Source organism: Nomascus leucogenys, chromosome 14 (assembly GCF_006542625.1).
Source record: "Nomascus leucogenys isolate Asia chromosome 14, Asia_NLE_v1, whole genome shotgun sequence".
NCBI classification, from domain to species: Eukaryota; Metazoa; Chordata; class Mammalia; order Primates; family Hylobatidae; genus Nomascus; species Nomascus leucogenys.
In genome coordinates this window covers 58,802,142-58,819,900 of record NC_044394.1, presented here as the reverse complement: position 1 = coordinate 58,819,900, position 17,759 = coordinate 58,802,142, and the positions used below count along the sequence as shown (strand labels likewise).

General features: G+C 46.2%; 1 protein-coding gene across 8 annotated transcripts in view; it reads left to right on the top strand.

The window, feature by feature from the left end:
• DCTN1 (dynactin subunit 1) overlaps positions 1–4,856 on the top strand; it is a 31,022-nt gene extending 26,166 nt beyond the window's left edge. For 4 of the 8 annotated variants that reach the window (XM_030828307.1, XM_030828305.1, XM_030828303.1 and 1 more), the window contains 9 exons: positions 24–149; positions 385–527; positions 802–968; positions 2,381–2,395; positions 2,582–2,715; positions 2,832–3,015; positions 3,284–3,363; positions 3,874–3,963; positions 4,373–4,856. In XM_030828307.1, coding sequence (XP_030684167.1) covers positions 24–149; positions 385–527; positions 802–968; positions 2,381–2,395; positions 2,582–2,715; positions 2,832–3,015; positions 3,284–3,363; positions 3,874–3,963; positions 4,373–4,510 — 1,077 coding nt within the window. In that variant the 3' untranslated portion in view covers positions 4,511–4,856. The remainder of the gene's footprint in view (positions 1–23; positions 150–384; positions 528–801; positions 969–2,380; positions 2,396–2,581; positions 2,716–2,831; positions 3,016–3,283; positions 3,364–3,873; positions 3,964–4,372) is intronic. The other 4 variants (XM_030828304.1, XM_004090424.3, XM_004090422.3 and 1 more) reach the window with 1 other exon arrangement.
• The last annotated feature ends 12,903 nt before the right edge of the window (positions 4,857–17,759 follow it).

Here is a 17,759-nt window from a genome sequence, read left to right as displayed (position 1 = left end):
ACCCCCCACCAACCATTCCTTAGCCTCCACCAGTTGAGTTGCGGGCTGCTGCCCTTCGTGCAGAGATCACAGATGCTGAAGGCCTGGGTTTGAAGCTCGAAGATCGAGAGACAGTTATTAAGGAGTTGAAGAAGTCACTCAAGATTAAGGTGAGGGTAGTGTAGGCTCAGGATCTGGGGGCCAGGAAATTGGTAGGACTCAGGAAAGCAGTGAGTGTTGGGGATTGGGACCAAGACGGTTTGGGAGTTAAGGGGAGAAGTGGGGCCTGCAATCAATGGGAGCTCTAGTGAGCCCTCAGGGAGCCTCCTATCTCATGGTCTAGCCCCCAGTTTCCAGGGACTGTGGGGAGGATGTCAGGGATCTAGAAGTTCTGTCCTTGTCCAGGGAGAGGAGCTAAGTGAGGCCAATGTGCGTCTGAGCCTCCTGGAGAAGAAGTTGGACAGTGCTGCCAAGGATGCAGATGAGCGCATCGAGAAAGTCCAGACTCGGCTGGAGGAGACCCAGGCACTGCTGCGGAAGAAGGAGAAGTCAGGCACTTTCCCTGGGGCCTTGCTTCCTCTAATCCTCCCCACTGCTGGAGTTCTCTGCCTCCTAACCCATACCCGCACTCAGGTTCTCTTATAGTGAGACTCCCCATTTTCTTTACCCACTGCCAACCCCATTGCATCACCCCAGCCTAAGCCTGTGCTGCTCTGCCCTGGCTCCTCACTGGCAGGGCTATTCCAAGGACCTCTCAGGACTGAATAGTCAAGGGGTGCTTTGGAGAAGGGACACTGCCAAAGCCCAGATTCTCTTTCACAGAGAGTTTGAGGAGACAATGGATGCACTCCAGGCTGACATCGACCAGCTGGAGGCAGAGAAGGCAGAACTAAAGCAGCGGCTGAATAGCCAGTCCAAGCGCACGATTGAGGGGCTCCGGGGCCCTCCTCCTTCAGGCATTGCTACTCTGGTCTCTGGCATTGCTGGTGGTGAGTACTGTGGAATAGGCAGCACTAGCACAGAGGAGATTGCCTTCTCTCCTGTCCTTGGCCTCTGCACCCCCCCCTTACCCCCGGGTATTCAGCCAGGAACATACTTGCACAGTTTCACTCTGCCAGTTTTCACCAAGTTTTCTCTTCCCCTGAAGATATGTGCTGAGTTTCTCTGGGCAAAGGAGGGCATTACTAAATTGTTAATGAGGCTCAGAATAATGATGACAGTTGGTCTCTAGTAAATGTCCTTTCTGGCTCTGTAATCTGACCTTTCTGCCCAGCCCTATATCCCAGAGGGTTGTCAGCCAGCAGCAGGCTGGGCTGACTCTCCTGGGGCATCCGGCCCTGCCCGATACCTGCTCTTGATTGCTTCTCTGCTTGGACACTGTGTTTTCTCACTGAGTTCATGTGGCTTCATTCTATGATGTGGTCATATCTTCCACTGCTGAATTATCCCAGTTTGACTTGGGGCTTGTGTTTTGACCTTTGTCTAGTCACTCAGTATAGTCAGGGCTCCTCACCTAGAGTTTTTCTGGTTACCAGTTCTAGCCTCCCCAGTTTCCTGACTCAGGAGGTGGCTGCTGCTGTCTTTGTTCTCCTCTGCCCTATAGTTTGTTGTGTTTACTCTCCAGTTTCTCACTTACCCTTCTCACCTCCAGAAGACAGGCTTTTTGCCCTGGAATTAAACCCTTAGGGCCTCCAGACTTTCCGAGCTGCTCCCGGGTCTTGTCAGCTGACCTCACCTACATAGAGTCACTGACATCCCTTGATCTTGGCAGGTGACCAAGAACCTTCTTGACTTTAGGCTCTTGTGGTACAGACAGCTCTGTGTTCTTTGGAGAGAGTTTCCAGGATTACTACTTTGTGTTGTTTTTAGCACTCTTGAAACAAACATTAGCACTCTTTAAACAAACATAGTTCTGAATTTATGAAACTTCCCACCAGAAAAGAAGGTCTTTTGCCTCAGAGCAATGGGGAATCCTTAGGAGCAAGGGAGTGTGTTTGCATCCCCAACTTAAGCTTTGCTGCTGGTGAGCACTAAGGGTGCAGACATATTGGGGTCTCTGGAGCATTCTCCATGCCCTTCTTGGAGATGGCGTCTGAGACAGGGAGGCAGGAACAGCCTCATGTTCCAAGTACTTTGTACAGTGCACACTCTCTTTGCCACTGTTCTTCACACATTGTACCGTCTTGTGGCCTCACTCCTGTTTGGTGTCTTTCTTTCACACATATCTGCTCATCCCCAAAGATAGGTGGCAGAGGGTCTTGTTAGAGAAAGTATGATGATTAGGAAAAGGGTTTTCCTGCAGGTTGTGTCCAAGATTCCTCTGGTGTGTCCCCGTAACCCCCAAATCACCTAACTCCTCTCTCCTCTTTTCCTGCTCCCCCATGGGCTATCCCGAGCACAGAAGAACAGCAGCGAGGTAGAGACCCACTCTGGTTGGGGGTTACCAGGCTGGTGGGAGTTGGAGCTAAGGGAGCAGGGTAGAGGGGGAAGCCAGGACTGGAGGTGGGTGATGGAGGGATGAGGAAAGGGGAAAAGTAGGAATGGAGCCCAGTTTTCAATCCTTTCCACTTGGGGCTGATGACATTTTTTATGGTCCCCACAGGAGCCGTCCCTGGGCAGGCTCCAGGGTCTGTGCCAGGCCCAGGGCTGGTGAAGGACTCACCACTGCTGCTTCAGCAGATCTCTGCCATGAGGCTGCACATCTCCCAGCTCCAGCATGAGAATAGCATCCTCAAGGTGAGGGAGCCACAGGGAGGACTGGGATGGGGGATGGAGCATATTTGCCCCATTGATGTTAGATGACAGGGGCCTCCTAGCACCTCTTACCACTACCCTTCTTTTTTCATCCACAGGGAGCCCAGATGAAGGCATCCTTGGCATCCCTGCCCCCTCTGCATGTCGCAAAGCTATCCCATGAGGGCCCTGGCAGTGAGTTACCAGCTGGAGTGCTGTATCGTAAGACCAGCCAGCTGCTGGAGACATTGAATCAATTGAGCACACACACGCATGTAGTAGACATCACTCGCACCAGCCCTGGTATGTACCTGCCAACTCCCAAGATGAATAAAACTGCCCCCTCCACTTGGCCCAGGGATTTAGCCCCTGCTTAGGTGGTCCCCCCACCACAGAAGCTCTTCCCTGCAGTGTTCTTTGGCTTCACTGTTCAGTTTGTTTGATTCACCCACTCTCTCTCAAGTACTTGTTCTGTTAGAGAGTCTCATACCTGCACCCCTAACTCTTAATCCAGTACAACTGCCTGCCTGCCTGCGCCTTGGTGGGCCTCACCAGCTTTCTCTCCCCACAGCTGCCAAGAGCCCGTCGGCCCAACTTATGGAGCAAGTGGCTCAGCTTAAGTCCCTCAGTGACACCATCGAGAAGCTCAAGGTCAGCTCAGAGTTTGCCAGGCAGAGCTCACTTCACAGCATAAACTGGTGGAGCCAGGCACTTGTGGAGTTCCTCTGAGCCCAGCCCTACGCTAGACAGCAATTGGGGAGGAGATGGAAGGGAAGGCAGGGTTCTTGCCTTGGAAGCTCACTGTCTCAGTGCAAACAGAAGACAGATTCTCATAACAAAATGGATAAACTAGGATAATCTTTAGAGTGACTGGTTCAGGCTTTAGCTTCCATCAGAGCTGAGATCATTGTGGGGTAGAATGGTTGGGCATGGCTTGCCAAGGGTGGTAGAATGTGAGTTGGGCCTTACAGGATGAGGACTTGCAAAGTAAGGAGGAGTGCTGGGGTGGGGATGGGGTTGGAGATGAGAGCAAAAGTATGGTGATATAGAGGACTAAGTCCCTGCCCCCTTGGTATTAGTGTCTCTGTGAAACCAGGTGATCTTGTGCTAGCCTGTGGGGGTCCCATAAATGAACCCTTGTCTTCCTCTCCCCTTCCCTAGGATGAGGTCCTCAAGGAGACAGTATCTCAGCGCCCTGGAGCCACAGTACCCACTGACTTTGCCACCTTCCCTTCATCAGCCTTCCTCAGGGTGAGGGGGAGCATGGGGTGGACGATGGGACAGTGTGGAGAGCTCAGGTGGGCCCCCTCTCCTCCAGAATTGGAAGAGGCCTTTGGAGTCTCAGGTCTAACAACTGCATACCTTGGGTTATCTGGCCAAATCTTACAAGTAACTCAGAAGTCCTTACAGTGCTTTGAAATTCCAATATTTTAGCACCTAAACACCTTCCGTGACTTTTGACACCAGGAGGGCCTCAAAACTCCCTTGTCAGATTATGTATCCCATTCTAATTTGAAAAATGTGGTCACAATAGCCTAGGATCTCAGAAGCCCTAGTCACCCAGGAGCTGCCTTGGTGTCAGTGCTCAGGGACCCCTTCAGTGGCCCACAGCTCAAGTGAGCCCCTGACCTAGAGTCTTTTTCTCCTCATCAACCACCAGGCCAAGGAGGAGCAGCAGGATGACACAGTCTACATGGGCAAAGTGACCTTCTCGTGTGCGGCTGGTCTTGGACAGCGACACCGGCTGGTGCTGACCCAGGAGCAGCTGCACCAGCTTCACAGTCGCCTCATCTCCTAAGCACTCCTTTCCCCTGCTGTCCCCTTCGACCCTCAGCCCTCTGGTGCCGCTCTGCCCGATGCACAGCCACCTCAGCCAGCCCCCAGGTAGAAACATGTGGGTTAAGCTCTTCCTACCCTGTTCAGCTTCACTCCCACCCTTTCAGTGTCCTGCCCCTTCACCTTGACCCGGGTTCCCCCACTCCCATTCCCTGGCCTCTGCTATAATTTGCTGTTCAACTGCTCCCTCCTTCCTGAGGGGCCTCAGGGCTTGTGGGGGGTAGGCTGAGACCCCACCACCAAAGGTTAAGTGAGGTCCCCTTGATTGAGGACGTCACCCCTTGATTAAAGCAACTTCTGCTTCAGTGCTTCCTGTGTGGTGTTGAGAGTGGGACTTGGGCCATTAAGCTCACAGCAGGAGTGGAGGAGAAGCGATGCTGAGGAAGCTTTGGCTGTATCAAATTTGAGGGCTCCTCTTCATAGTGACCAGCAGAATGCTGTTTCTAAAATTCATGTGCAGTAAGTTACTCTAACCAAGGAGGAAAGGGCTAGACTTAGGACTAGGTACCTAAGTTCATTTATGGAGTTAGGAGGGCTGGGAGGGTGTAGCCTCTGCCAACCCTGCCTCTGCTTCCTGTAGCTTCCACTGCTCTTTAGTCCAATTTTTGGAGCTGGAGTAATGATATGATCACCACCCCAGCCAATTTTCTGATGTACTGGCCAGTCTTCCCATAAGACCTGGGGCCTCTCAGAGGGAATATTTACTAAATAAGGGAAAACTAAAGTGGCATACTAGTAAAGGATAGAAGGTACAAAAGCTACTCCCAAACCCCACTATAAATTAGTATCACCTGGGGAGTGTCTTTTAAAATGTAACAGATTTCTGGTCTTGACCCAGACCTGCTGAAAATACTTCCAGAGTTGGGACTCATTAGGCTGGTAAACAGCACCCCAGCATTGTAGATATTAGCCCCAGTTTAGATTAGTTGGCTAGCTCCTTTATATTCTCTTTTTTCCCCACTTGGGGAGAGAAATCCAGTTCAGACTCCCAAAAGGCTCTGATCTAGATGCAGAAAGAGACCCTTGGCTCTGCAGAGTGCTAGGCCTAAACTAAGCCAGACCCTCTGCTCTTGTGCTTTCTGTCTTGAGGGGAAGGGCAGACAGGAGGAGGGGTGCTCGAAGGTGGGCACCCAGGGGCCATATTCTCAATGACTATACTGTCTGGGAGGTCAGTGGGTTGTGGCGTTTGAATGCCTGCTCTGTACCTTGGCTCTTCTCACCTGGGATTCTGAGAGAAAATGATTTGATGACTTTTCCTCAATACTCTCAATGATGGTACACAACCAGTATCATTCTAGATGCATAGGATATAATGCATTACATATGAAGGATTAATTCTCACAGAACTGGTTGAGAAGGGTTATTATTGTGTCTTGAACCAGAGAGTCTTCACCTCACGTCTCCAAATTGGGCTCTGCTAGGGCTAAGGAAATCACAGACCACACTGTCCTTTCCTTGGGATTGGATTCTACCCAAGCTGCTGACCTGCCTTCTGATTGGCGTGGTTAAGACACTGAGGCCAAGCAACTTCTGGTGGCACTTTGAAAGGAGAACGGGGCTTTTTGTTCCATCCTTTTCCCTTGGCAGTTTCTCACTGCTTAAACTGCTGCTCTCTTGAATGCCGAATTCATTCACCCAATTATTTGTTGGCTATCACCCTGTGAGTGCCCCACGGGTATCTAAGAGTCTGCATGTCCAAAACTGAAATCATCTCTTCTGTGTCCTACATGTGACAGGCCACAAACCTGGATATCCTTGACTCCTTCTTCGATCTCCTTAGCTAATTTAGTTATCCAGTCCTGTTCAGTTTGTCCTTCATTACTGTCTCTCAAATTTGTCCACTTTTTTACATCCACAAACTTTGTCTATAAATAACTTCTTGCTCTGGGCACTTCAGCAGTTTTTAAACTGGTTACCCTACCTCCATTGCCTCTCTTCAACCAGTTCTACACATTGATATGAGGGACCTTTCCAAAATGCATACTGGGCCATGTCACTCCCCAGTTTAAATCCTGAAATGATTTCTTTAGCTAGATTTAAAATTTACATAAGATCCTGAAATGGTTCCTCTATGTGTCTAGTTTTTAAAATTTAAATTCACTATGGCACATGAGACCATCAATGATTTGGGTCCTGTCCACCTCTCTAGCCTCTCCCCACGTGCCAGGTGGTTCAGCTTTAGTGAACCCCTGCAGTTTCCTTGCAACCCTGTGCTCTCTTAGGCCTCTTCCCACCACCTAGAATGCCATCTACTTCCTTCCCTCCACTCTACCTCCCTGCCCCCACCCCATCCCCATTCCTCAGCTGACATCCTGTCCATTTATTAAGATAGCTCTGACAATGCCATCTCAGGAAGTCTCCAATCCCTATGGCCTGTTAGGTGCTCCTCTTCTTGAGGCAGCAAAAGATATAGACCTTTTTTTCAGGTGTGCTTGGATTCAGTTGCTTTGTGACTTTGGCAAGGTTTCTAATCTCTGATCTGTTTTCTTACCTGCAGAATGGAAAAATGATATCTTACAGGGTTGTTACGAAGGTCAAATGAGATAGTGCATGCAAGCATCAAGCACTGTGCTGGCACACAGTAGGCTTGCTTTTCTACTCCAGTATGTGCTCCTACTACGGTACTTTATGCCAGTAAGCATCTGTTTCTATTTTAAGTGTTAACTCCTCTCCCACTTTAGACAGGAGTTCTTTTAGGGTGTCTTCCATCTCTGCATCCTGCCAAATACAAGTAAAGGGTACGTATTTGAGGAGGAGGAAGATGAGTTTTATTTTGGACATGAGTTTGAGGTGCTTGTGAGAATGTACAAGCAGAGATGTCCATTTGGCAGTTGGAACCTGCTGGGTCTGGAGCTCAGCAGAGATGTCCAGATTGAAGATAGAGTTTGGGGAGTGAGTTGTGAGTGTGTCAATGGTGGTTGAAGGCATGGTTTGTGTGAGGTTACTGTCTGTATTCAAGTTACTAACAAAACCGAATCTGAGGCAAAGCTAGTGTTAGCCCTTTATTGGAGGGTGAAGTCTCAGAGCAGCGAGAGTGAGGGAAAGGAGGAAAAGAAAATCAAAGGTTAGTGTTAGTGAGTTGGTTCCTGCCTCACAAAGACAGCTAGTCACTTGCCCATGTTGGAGGTCTCTGGATAGACTACACAGAAACACCATGACTGGCTAGAACATTGAATTTGGATTGATGGAGGAGAAATTCACCTGTTCTGCTTCTTGCCCATGCTTTACTGCTCAAAGTTTGCCATGGAGCCAGTGTTAGCTCCCCACTTTCTTGCTGGGATGATATTTCTTGGCCACTGTGAAAGCCAGATCCCATGCCTTGAGGCATGGCATTTAATCTAAGTCCTGCAATGGCAAGGGGAACAGAATGTGGTCACCGGCCTGTGGGAGTTAGTCAGCACAGAGCAAGCAGCTGGAGACCTGGGAGTCAGGTGAGGCTGAGAGAATCTGAAGCAGCAAGTTACCTCAGGAGAGTATTCAGAGGGAAGGGAAGGTAGAGCCCTGGGAAGCCCTGAGAGCTAAAGAGCCTGCAGCCTGAAGGGGCATCCACTGCAAGCAGAGGGCCCCTGTAGAAAGCATTGTCACAGAGCCAAGGGAGGAGAGAGATTGAGCAGCTCAGACGCAATCAAGTTCTGGGAAGTGGCCATTGTGATTCAGAGATGCCTGATGAGCTGGCCAGGGCAGTCTCCATGGAACAGAGGAAACAAACTGGGTTGTGGTGGCAAGAAAGGGGAGACAGCAGCTCATGCTCACTGTGTGTCCTGGGTGGCATCCATTCATGGGGATTGTGGAGAATGGATAGCCAGGCAGATGACCAGGGGAATGATTTCTGGAAACTGGGGATGTGATGGTGGGGGAGAGGCCTGGCGAGGTGCTCTGTGTACCAAGGATGGAGCATAGCATAGTAACAGCCACCTTTGATTCATCCAAAGCCGGAAATGCCAGTGTGACAAAACCAAGCAGACCAGCAGTTGGCAGGGGCAGGATATGAACATTCTCAACTCTGTTCCCTAGGAGCTTCTCTCTTTTGGTGGGTTTTGGGCAGTTTCCTAGGGTTAACGTTACCTGCCCCAGCATGGAGGCAGCTTTGTGAAATAAGAATAGGGCTTATATTCATCTCTTCCACTATTGAGCTGTCTGAACGTGGGGAAGGTGCTTAACCTTTCAGCTTCAGTTTTTCTATTTGTAATAGGTCAATAGCACCTTCCTCAGGTGATATTCTTAGGTAATCTTCAGGGAGAAAATTAAATAACGTAGCATGCTTGATACAGGTACTTAAAAAAGGATACCTGGGAGAAGCTGATACTAAACAAATGAAAAGGAAACGAAATAGAAGCACATTCCCAAGACGTACACTGTGACACACGTAACCATCTTTTGAGCCCCAAAGGATTGGTAGCCCTGGCTAGTCGTGGTGGCTCACGCCTGTAATCCCAGCACTTTGGGAGGCCAAGGTGGGTGGATCACGAGGTCAAGAGATCGAGACCATCCCGGCCAACATGGTGAAACCCCGTCTCTACTAAAATACAAAAATTAGCTGGGCGTTGTGGTGCGTGCCTGTAGTCCCAGCTACTTGGGAGGCTAAGGCAGGAGAATCACTTGAACCCCAGGAGGCGGAGGTTGTAGTGAGCCGAGATCACACCACTGCACTCCAGCCTGGCGACTGGGTGAGACTCCGTCTCAAAAAAAAAAAAAAAAAAAAAAAGAAGGATAGGTAGTCCTTAGTGCCCCAGCTTTCAGCTTGTTTCTGTCGGTGGCTACTGTCTTATTTTCTACCATCCAGGCACTGTTTTCTCCTCCTTTTAGCAGGCCAAGGCTGAGAGAGAGAGTCTAAATGTGATGGCACCTCCCTCACGCCACTCCCACAATTTGCATTCACTTGTTCGGTTCACATTTTCAGTGCTCTACCTCAGTGGGGAGCAGGGGTGGGGCAACCCAAAGACCCAAATAGGCTGCTGGGTAATTCTAGGGAATGTACAAGGATGTACAAGGCCCCAGAGCTGAGTCTACCCTACACAGCCATGAGGCAAAAAGTGAATTAGGAACAGGTATGCTCTATAGCCCAGGTACTGTGGAAGTTTTATAGCACAGGTGACCTTGGCCCCTGTCAAGTAGGCCCAGGGCACCTGGAGAACACTTAAGTCTGAGGGTGAGTGGTCCCTCCTGCTTCTCTGTGGTTATTGTTTCATGTAGCCAGATTTTCTATTTGTATGGGTAGCATGACCATTAATCTAGCCTCCCTCCATCTCTATCATCTGTGCCACCTGAAACAGGTATCACTACTCCCAGGGACAGAGGTCCTCAGAGGGGCAGCCTGGGACGTTTGGCCTACATTCCTTTTCTGAAGGCTGGGGAGTTGGGATGTGGGAATTGGATTCTTCTTGCTCAAATAACGGGTACCAGTGTAAATAGATGTCTCTCACCCTGTGTTTTGTTACTTTTTATTATGGAAAATTTTAACATACAAATGAGAGGAGAGTGTAATGACTTACACATACAATATATGTTCATTTCATGGTTCGTCTCGTTTCATCTATATCCCTTTCCTCTCCCTTCTTCTCCCAGAATGTTTTGAAGCAAATCTCAGACATCTTATCACCTTATTATTTCATCCAAAAGTATTTTAGTATCCCTAAAAGATGCAGCTCTTCAAAAAAGAAAACTACAATACCATTATCACACCTGAAAAGTTAATTCATCAACTATCCAGCATTCAAGTTACCTTGGTTGTCTTATAAACATTTTGTTTTGTTTTACAGTATGTTTATTTGGATGAGATTTAAGACAAAGACAATACACTACAAATAGATGTCTTTTGAGTCTCCTTCCCCCTATTTTCTAATTATTGTACTAATACAGTGTTTGCTTTATATACATTCTTCTTATTCAAATACATAACATTATCACCTTGATAATGCAAATAACACAATATGGAGGAAGATTGAGAACATAGGCTCCCAGTACTTAGTCACTGGGATTATAGAGATTTTCCTTTTAGTATTTTCTATTAAAATTTAAAGATGTCCTGCCATGGCTGTGCAAGAATAGAGCTGTCTGGAATGGGAGTGCAATGAAAAAAAAAATGTACTCAAAGTTAGGAAAAGATGAAAAGATGTAAGTCAAGAAGAGAGAATTTATTTTGAAACTAAATAGAATTTCCTGGCCTGGCGTGGTGGCTCATGCCTGTAATCCCAACCCTTTGGGAGGCTGAAGTGGGCGGATCACAAGGTCAGGAGTTTGAGACCAGCCTGACCAACATGGTGAAACCCCGTCTCTACTAAAAATACAAAAATTAGCTGGGCGTGGTGGCATGCGCCTGTGATCTCAGCTACTCAGGAGGCTGAGGCAGGAGAATTGCTTGAACCTGGAAGGTCGAGGTTGCAGTGAGTCGAGATCGCACCACTGCACTCCAGCCTGGGCGAAAGAGCGAGACTCCATCTCAAAAAAAAAAAAAATTTCTTTCATTCAGAGTGTAAGCATCCAAACAGGTGCTAAGGAGAGAAGTTGTATCATCTTATTTCTTCCTCAGATTGCCCTTAACAAACCAAATAGGTAATGCCCATTGACCTAGAAAAGGGAGCTCTCTTCAAGCAATGTATAAGAAAAAGCAGGGCAGAGGGAAAGTGGTGAGAGGGTCACTTGCTTTGAGGTACTGTAGGTCAGGGGTCCCCGATCCCTGGGCTATGGACTGGTACTGGGTCCATGGCCTGTTAGGAACTTGGCTGCACAGCAGGAGGTGAGCAACGGGCAAGGGAGCATTACTGCCTGAGCTCTGCCTCCTGTCAGATCAGCAGTGGCATTAGATTCTCATAGAAGTGTGAACCCTATTGTGAACTGCAATGCAAGGGATCTTGTGGGCTCCTTGTGAGGATCTAACTAATAACTGGTGGTCTGAGGTAGAACAGTTTCATCTCAAAACCATCCTCCCCCTCCTCCCCATTCCGTGGGAAAATTGTCTTTCATGATCAGTCCCTGGTGCCAAAAAGGTGGGGGACCACTGCTCTAGGTGATGGATATCAAAGCCTTCACTTTGGGAAACCTGTCAAATGGCTGAAGCTGTGACTCTCCATCATTACAAATGATTAAAAATGTAGCAGATTTTTACTGAGGTGCTAATGGATTGAAAAAACCTATCTATTAAAGGTGGCCAGACAGATACCCAGGCAGCAAGTCAACATGGGTACTGAATGAGAGTTAAGTGCTTGCAACCTCTCTGCTCCACAAATCAGGTTAAATTGTAAACTTTTTAATTTTAGATTAAATAATGGACCAAATACAAAGCAAAGCCTTCCATCAGTTGCAGCAGCTGGATGGAGAAAATAAACACTTCTAGAATATAACTTAGAACATCCCCTTGAACTTCCTTCATCTAAGCCACACCCAGTGGCTGAAGATGTTGCACTTTTTGACAAACAAAAGAATGGAGGTGCTACCAACACCTTTGTATCATAGGAAGAGACATGTAAACGCACGAGGGCAGTGGAGCTGCACTCAGCACTGGATGTGGTGAAGAAGGGTATATAAGAGATATTTCTCCATACCCATCAAAATTTTGGATCTATAAACACTGAAGGCAAGTCTATCCATTTTTCAGAGAATTGGCTTAGTGGAGTAGGAAGTAGCAAGGGTTTTTTTGTTTTGTTTTGTGTTTTTGTCCCCTGAAATTGCTAAATAGGACTTCACAAAGGGTACATGAGAGCCATGAGATGACTGAAATAAGTTATGGAATTTAAAAGGTGGAGAAAAATTTTACAACGTTAGAGGTTGTTTCCTCATAGTCAGCTGCAGGTATGGTAAGACCCATTAGTTCCTGGCTTGTTAGTGAGCAGGGGATGGCAGACACTCTTGGCTGCACAGCAAGTAACTGCAAAGGGGAATGACATAAATCAGCTTGAATATAATGGGGAAGCTAAGAAAAAGGTTGTTTAGTAATTGTAGTTCTGGGAAGGGAAGGGGTTTCTAGCCTCTTAAAGATTCCTGCTCCCAAGGTCATTTTATTTCTGTTTAATTTTTCAGACATTATTCCTGGTATCAATAGGTTAAGAAAGTAGAATTTTCCCAAGTACCGGCCAGGCGCAGTGGCTCACACCTGTAATCCCAGCACTTTGGGAGGCCGAGGCGGACAGATCACGAAGTCAGGAGATCGAGACCATCCTGGCTAACACGGTGAAACCCTGTCTCTACTAAAAATACAAAAAATTAGCCGGGTGTGGTGGCGGGCGCCTGTAGTCCCAGCTACTCGGGAGGCTGAGGCAGGAGAATGGTGTGAACCTGGGAGGTAGAGCTTGCAGTTAGCCGAGATTGCACCACTGCACTCCAGCCTGGGCAAAAGAGCAAGACCCTGTCTCAAAAAAAAAAAAAAAAAAAAAAAGAATTTTCCCAAGTACTGATTTATAGATAATGTTTCTAAGTGGCACAGAAAACTTTCCATTTCACAAACAGTAGCATTCATTGATCCCTTTAAATGCAAGTTCAATCCTTATAAGCTAAGTGCAGTGATGATTTCATGTAACGTAGCTAAATGCACACAAAATCTGTATATTCTGAACTACAAAAGTGGTTTCCATAGCCACATATGGTTTTAGATAAGAATTCATTTTCATAATGAATAGTACTAACAAATATGTTAATAAAACAATACTTGTTTAATACCAAATGCTTGTTCTACCACCAAATTTTAAAGCAACACCATTCCAACTACTATTAAAAGCATTTATTTTTAGAAGCTTTGATCTGTGAAAACAAATTCTCCAAAAACTTGACAAATAGTATTGATAAACCTCAAAGCTTTTAAATTTAAAAAGCCTTCCAAAGGCTGGGCACGATGGCTCATGCCTGTAATCCCAGCACTTTGGGAGACCAAGGCACGCGGCTCACTTGAGTCAACAAGTTTGAGACAAGACGAACCTGGGCAACATGGGGAAACCCCATCTCTACAAAAGAATACAAAAATTTGCTGGGTGTGGTAGGTTGCACCTGTGGTCCCAGCTACTTGAGAGGCTGAGGCTGGAGAATTGCTTGAGCCCAGGCAGCAGAGGTTGCAGTGAGCTGAGATCCCACCACTGCACTCCAGTCTGGGTGACAGAATAAGACTCTGTTTCAAAAAATAAATAAAAATAAAAAGTCTTCCAGGCCAGGCGTGGTAGCTCACGCCTGTAATCCCAGCACTTTGGGAGGCTGAGGCGGGTGGATCACAAGGTCAGGAGATCAAGACCATCCTGGCTAACACGGTGAAACCCCATCTCTACTAAAAAGACAAAAAATTGGCCGGGCGTGGTGGCGGGCGCCTGTAGTCCCAGCTACTCCGGAGGCTGAGGCAAGAGAATGGCATGAACCTGGAAGGTGGAGCTTGCAGTGAGCCAAGATCGCACCACTGCACTCCAGCCTGGGTGACAGAGCGAGACTCTGTCTCAGAAAAAAAAAAAAAAAAGGCTTCCGACACTGAAGCCTTCACGTGAAACTTAGTTTCTCCAAAAAATCACTTGCTATCTGAAGAAAAGGATATTAAAACAAATTATCTTTTAATACAAACATTCTTAAAAGAGACTTTTCCTATATCTACTTAAGAGAAACATAAAACAGCTCACTATCTTTAATAATTTGTCTGATATTGTCTAGAAACTAAAGAATACATGACACAGCTGTGTTTCAGTTATGGTGAGTCAAAGGTACCATCTGGATTTCACATATTGAACAGCTGTAGAGTAGCTTACAGCGGCACAAACACTCAACACAAATATTGTGTTTCATCATTTAGGTAGTCAAAAGTCAGAAGGAACTGCACAGTTTGCAAAGTCCTTTACATGTGGTCATTAAAACTGAATAATTCAAGTACGGTAATATAAATACAGGTGTTAAAGTCTCATTCTAAAATTGAAAATATGAAAACTTTGTTTCTTCATCTTTCATTTACATGGTTAAATATTGGGACCTTACTGTAGAAATATTTAGTTACTATATATGGTTGTCCCAGAAAATAATGGAGCTTCAGAAAGTACAAAAGGTGTCAAAATCTATAGTTGACTTTGTCAGATGCTTTTGTAGCTCATTTCAATTATTCATTCATAGTAACCAAGTCTTTTAACTCTAGCAAACTTTCTTGGATCCTTTCAAATTAAGAAGACAGTATCATCAACTTGTACTTGATCTGATCTTCTAACTGGCATTGGAAGTTCATAATTTCATTGATGAACTCTATAACAAGATCTTCAAGAATATCCATTGGCTCAGTGTAAGGGTTCTGATAATCCCCAAACCCATACATCAGACATCATAATTCTTTAGGAAACAGTCTTTCTTTTACAAGATCTGCCCTTTGCTCCTTCTTCATTTTCTTCCTCAGAGACGTGATTTTCTGCCCCATTTTCTCAAGGTCATTTTGTTCTCCAAGTCTGTCCTTGATGTCTTGCCAGTACTATTCAGATCTGGAGTCAGTTAGATGGCTCTGATGCTAGGTTTGGGACAGAATGGTTATAATGTCTCCCCAAGTTGTTGCTCACAGAGACTGCAGCTGGTGCTGGTGTCGTGACAGGAGCAGAAGAATCACAGCCTAAAAGGATATCTGCATCACTCCCTCCATGGTTAGAATTGGAACAGCTGGTGAGGCAACATCCTTGGAGGATGGAGGGGAAGAGTAACTTGCCTCCAGATGGGGTTGGGAGTAAATTGAGGCCTCCAGTCCAGTGTCTTGCAGTCCTGAGCTTAGAAACGTCTCCTCCTTCTCCTCCTCCTCATCATCATCTCTTTCTCTCTTTTAGAGAAGGGCCTCGCTATGTTGCCAAGGCTGGAGTATAGTGGCCATTCACAGGCATGGTCATAACACACTACAGTCCCCAACTTCTGGGCTCAAGTGGTCCTTCTGCCTCAGCCCTCAGCTGGGACTACAGGTGCTTGCCACTGTACCTGGCTGAAGCACATCATTCCTTGGTTGTAATGTTCCCATTACTCACCTTGATGGTCTGTCTTTCCTTAGAGCCCAGATCCAACCTGGGATGAGTGTTCATTTCAAGAGATCCTTTGGCCATCTCAGATACCTGTTTTATCCATTTGAGGTGCTTTTTCAGAAGTTATCAAAGTCAAAGGCATCACCCTCATCTGTGAAGCCAATGCCGATGAAAGCACTATACCTGCTCGGTGTCATCCTAGAACCACATTACAAAGTAGAAGCTGTAATCTTTCACTGTCACAGCAGTGTCAGCATATTGTTCTACTGGTGCCCGAGCAAAGAGCTCTCCTGATATTTTATACTTGAGTTGACATAGGCAGTCTTCACTTTTGAAAACTAAGCAGGCTCGTCCACATTCCAGCCTGTAGCCATTGTTGGAGGCCTGGGGCAGAATCTAGTAGACATTGACACCAGCTAGGATAGGCTTGTACTGTGCCTTGGGCTGCCATCTTGGCTCTGCCCTTTGTGACCTCCAGATGATGTTGGGAGTAAATTGAGGCCTCCAGTCCAGTCTCTTGCTTAGAAACATCACCTCCTCCTCCTTCTCATCATCATCTCTTTCTCTCTTTCAGAGAAGGGCTTTGCTATATTGCCAAGGCTGAAATGCAGTGGCCATTCACAGGCAGTCTAGTTCGTTCTTGCTTGATTTTTCCTTATAATTTATTTGTTGAAAGAACTATTTCTCAGAATCTGAATTTTCTTAAAATGCATCCTTATGGTGTTAATAAGTTCCTCTGTCTTCTCCATTTTCTGTAAATTGTTAGTTGGGTTTGGAACAGTGATTTCCTGACTAACAGCATCAGCATCATCTGGGAATTGTAGGAAATGCTAATTCCTACTCATCCCAGAGAAGCTGGCCATAAAAGTCACCATCTTGGTGAGACCTAGCATCTCAATTCTGTGAAGTCACCCATTGAAAGAGATCAAAACAATTGGAGTGGAGAGGGGTGAAATATTGGATGAGGTAGTGGTTGGTCTCTTGATGGCATGGCATGCCTGTTATTTCTACGTTTTCATTTCATATCAATGAAAAATTGGGGTTTTTGCATAACAGATGGAATGCAAAAAAGAAAGGAATGGTGAACTTATGGTTAAACAGTTAACTTAGCTGATTCAATGTACTTTAAAAACTACATTATTACTAATGGTTTAGTGTTCCCTGCCCTTGACAGAGACACGAGGAGAAAAGTGTTCACTCTCCCCCAGTGCTTAGACTACTATTTGACTCTTTCTAGAAGACAAGGGAGTTCAGATAGGGCAGACTGTCCTCCCTCAGAGATTGGAGTTTTAGTTACCTACATATTTGACAGCCAAAGGCACTTGATTTGGAAAGATCCTTGGCTTGGCCTTCTAGCTGCAGCCATGGCTAGTTAAGTTTCCACAGAGAGTACAAGCCAGGCTTGCCTTGCCAGAAGAGACCCTTCTGATCTTAGTAGAAAAGATCAGCCCAGGACTGGCCATCTGGCAGGTAATCAGGACCTACTCAAACAATTGAGCAAGGAACAATAGGTGGAACTGAACCCTCATGAACTCATGGAGTAAACTCTAAGCCTCAGTGAACAAAATCTGAGATAAATCACTTTTAACTCATCTTGGTACTCCTTTGTAAAAAGCAAAAAGCAAAGGATAGACTATGCATTTGACAACGTAGAACTGAAAACCTAGATATATATTTAAATTTTAAAACATATAAACACACATTTTAAGAAGTGAATTTTTAAAAACACAAAAAGAAACACTTAGATTAACAAATGATAAAACATGACCACACCATTTTACAAAATTTTTATACTTTTTTTTTTTTGAGACAGAGTCTTGCACTGTTGCCTAGGCTGGAGTGCAATGACGCGATCTTGGCTCACTGCAACCTCCACCTCCCAGGTTCACGTGATTGTCCTGCCTCAGCCTCCCGAGTAGCTGGGTTACAGGCTCACACCACCATCCCCGGCTAATTTTTTATATTTTTAGTAGAGACGGGGTTTCACTATGTTGGCCAGACTGATCTTGAACTCCTGACCTTGTGATCCACCCGCCTTGGCCTCCCAAAGTGCTGGGATTACAGGCGTGAGCCACTGTGCCTGGCCAGTTTTTATACATATTAACATAGTGATATTGGAAATTCATTTTTCAGTGGAAAAAAATGCTCTCTATTTTGGAAAGTAGGTAGTTGGGCTCCTGTTTTAAATGAAGACATGTTATCTGAAAAATTAACATGCCGTGTAAGTTCAGTGAGGAGGCAAGGGGAGTGAAGAAGGGTGAAGAGACC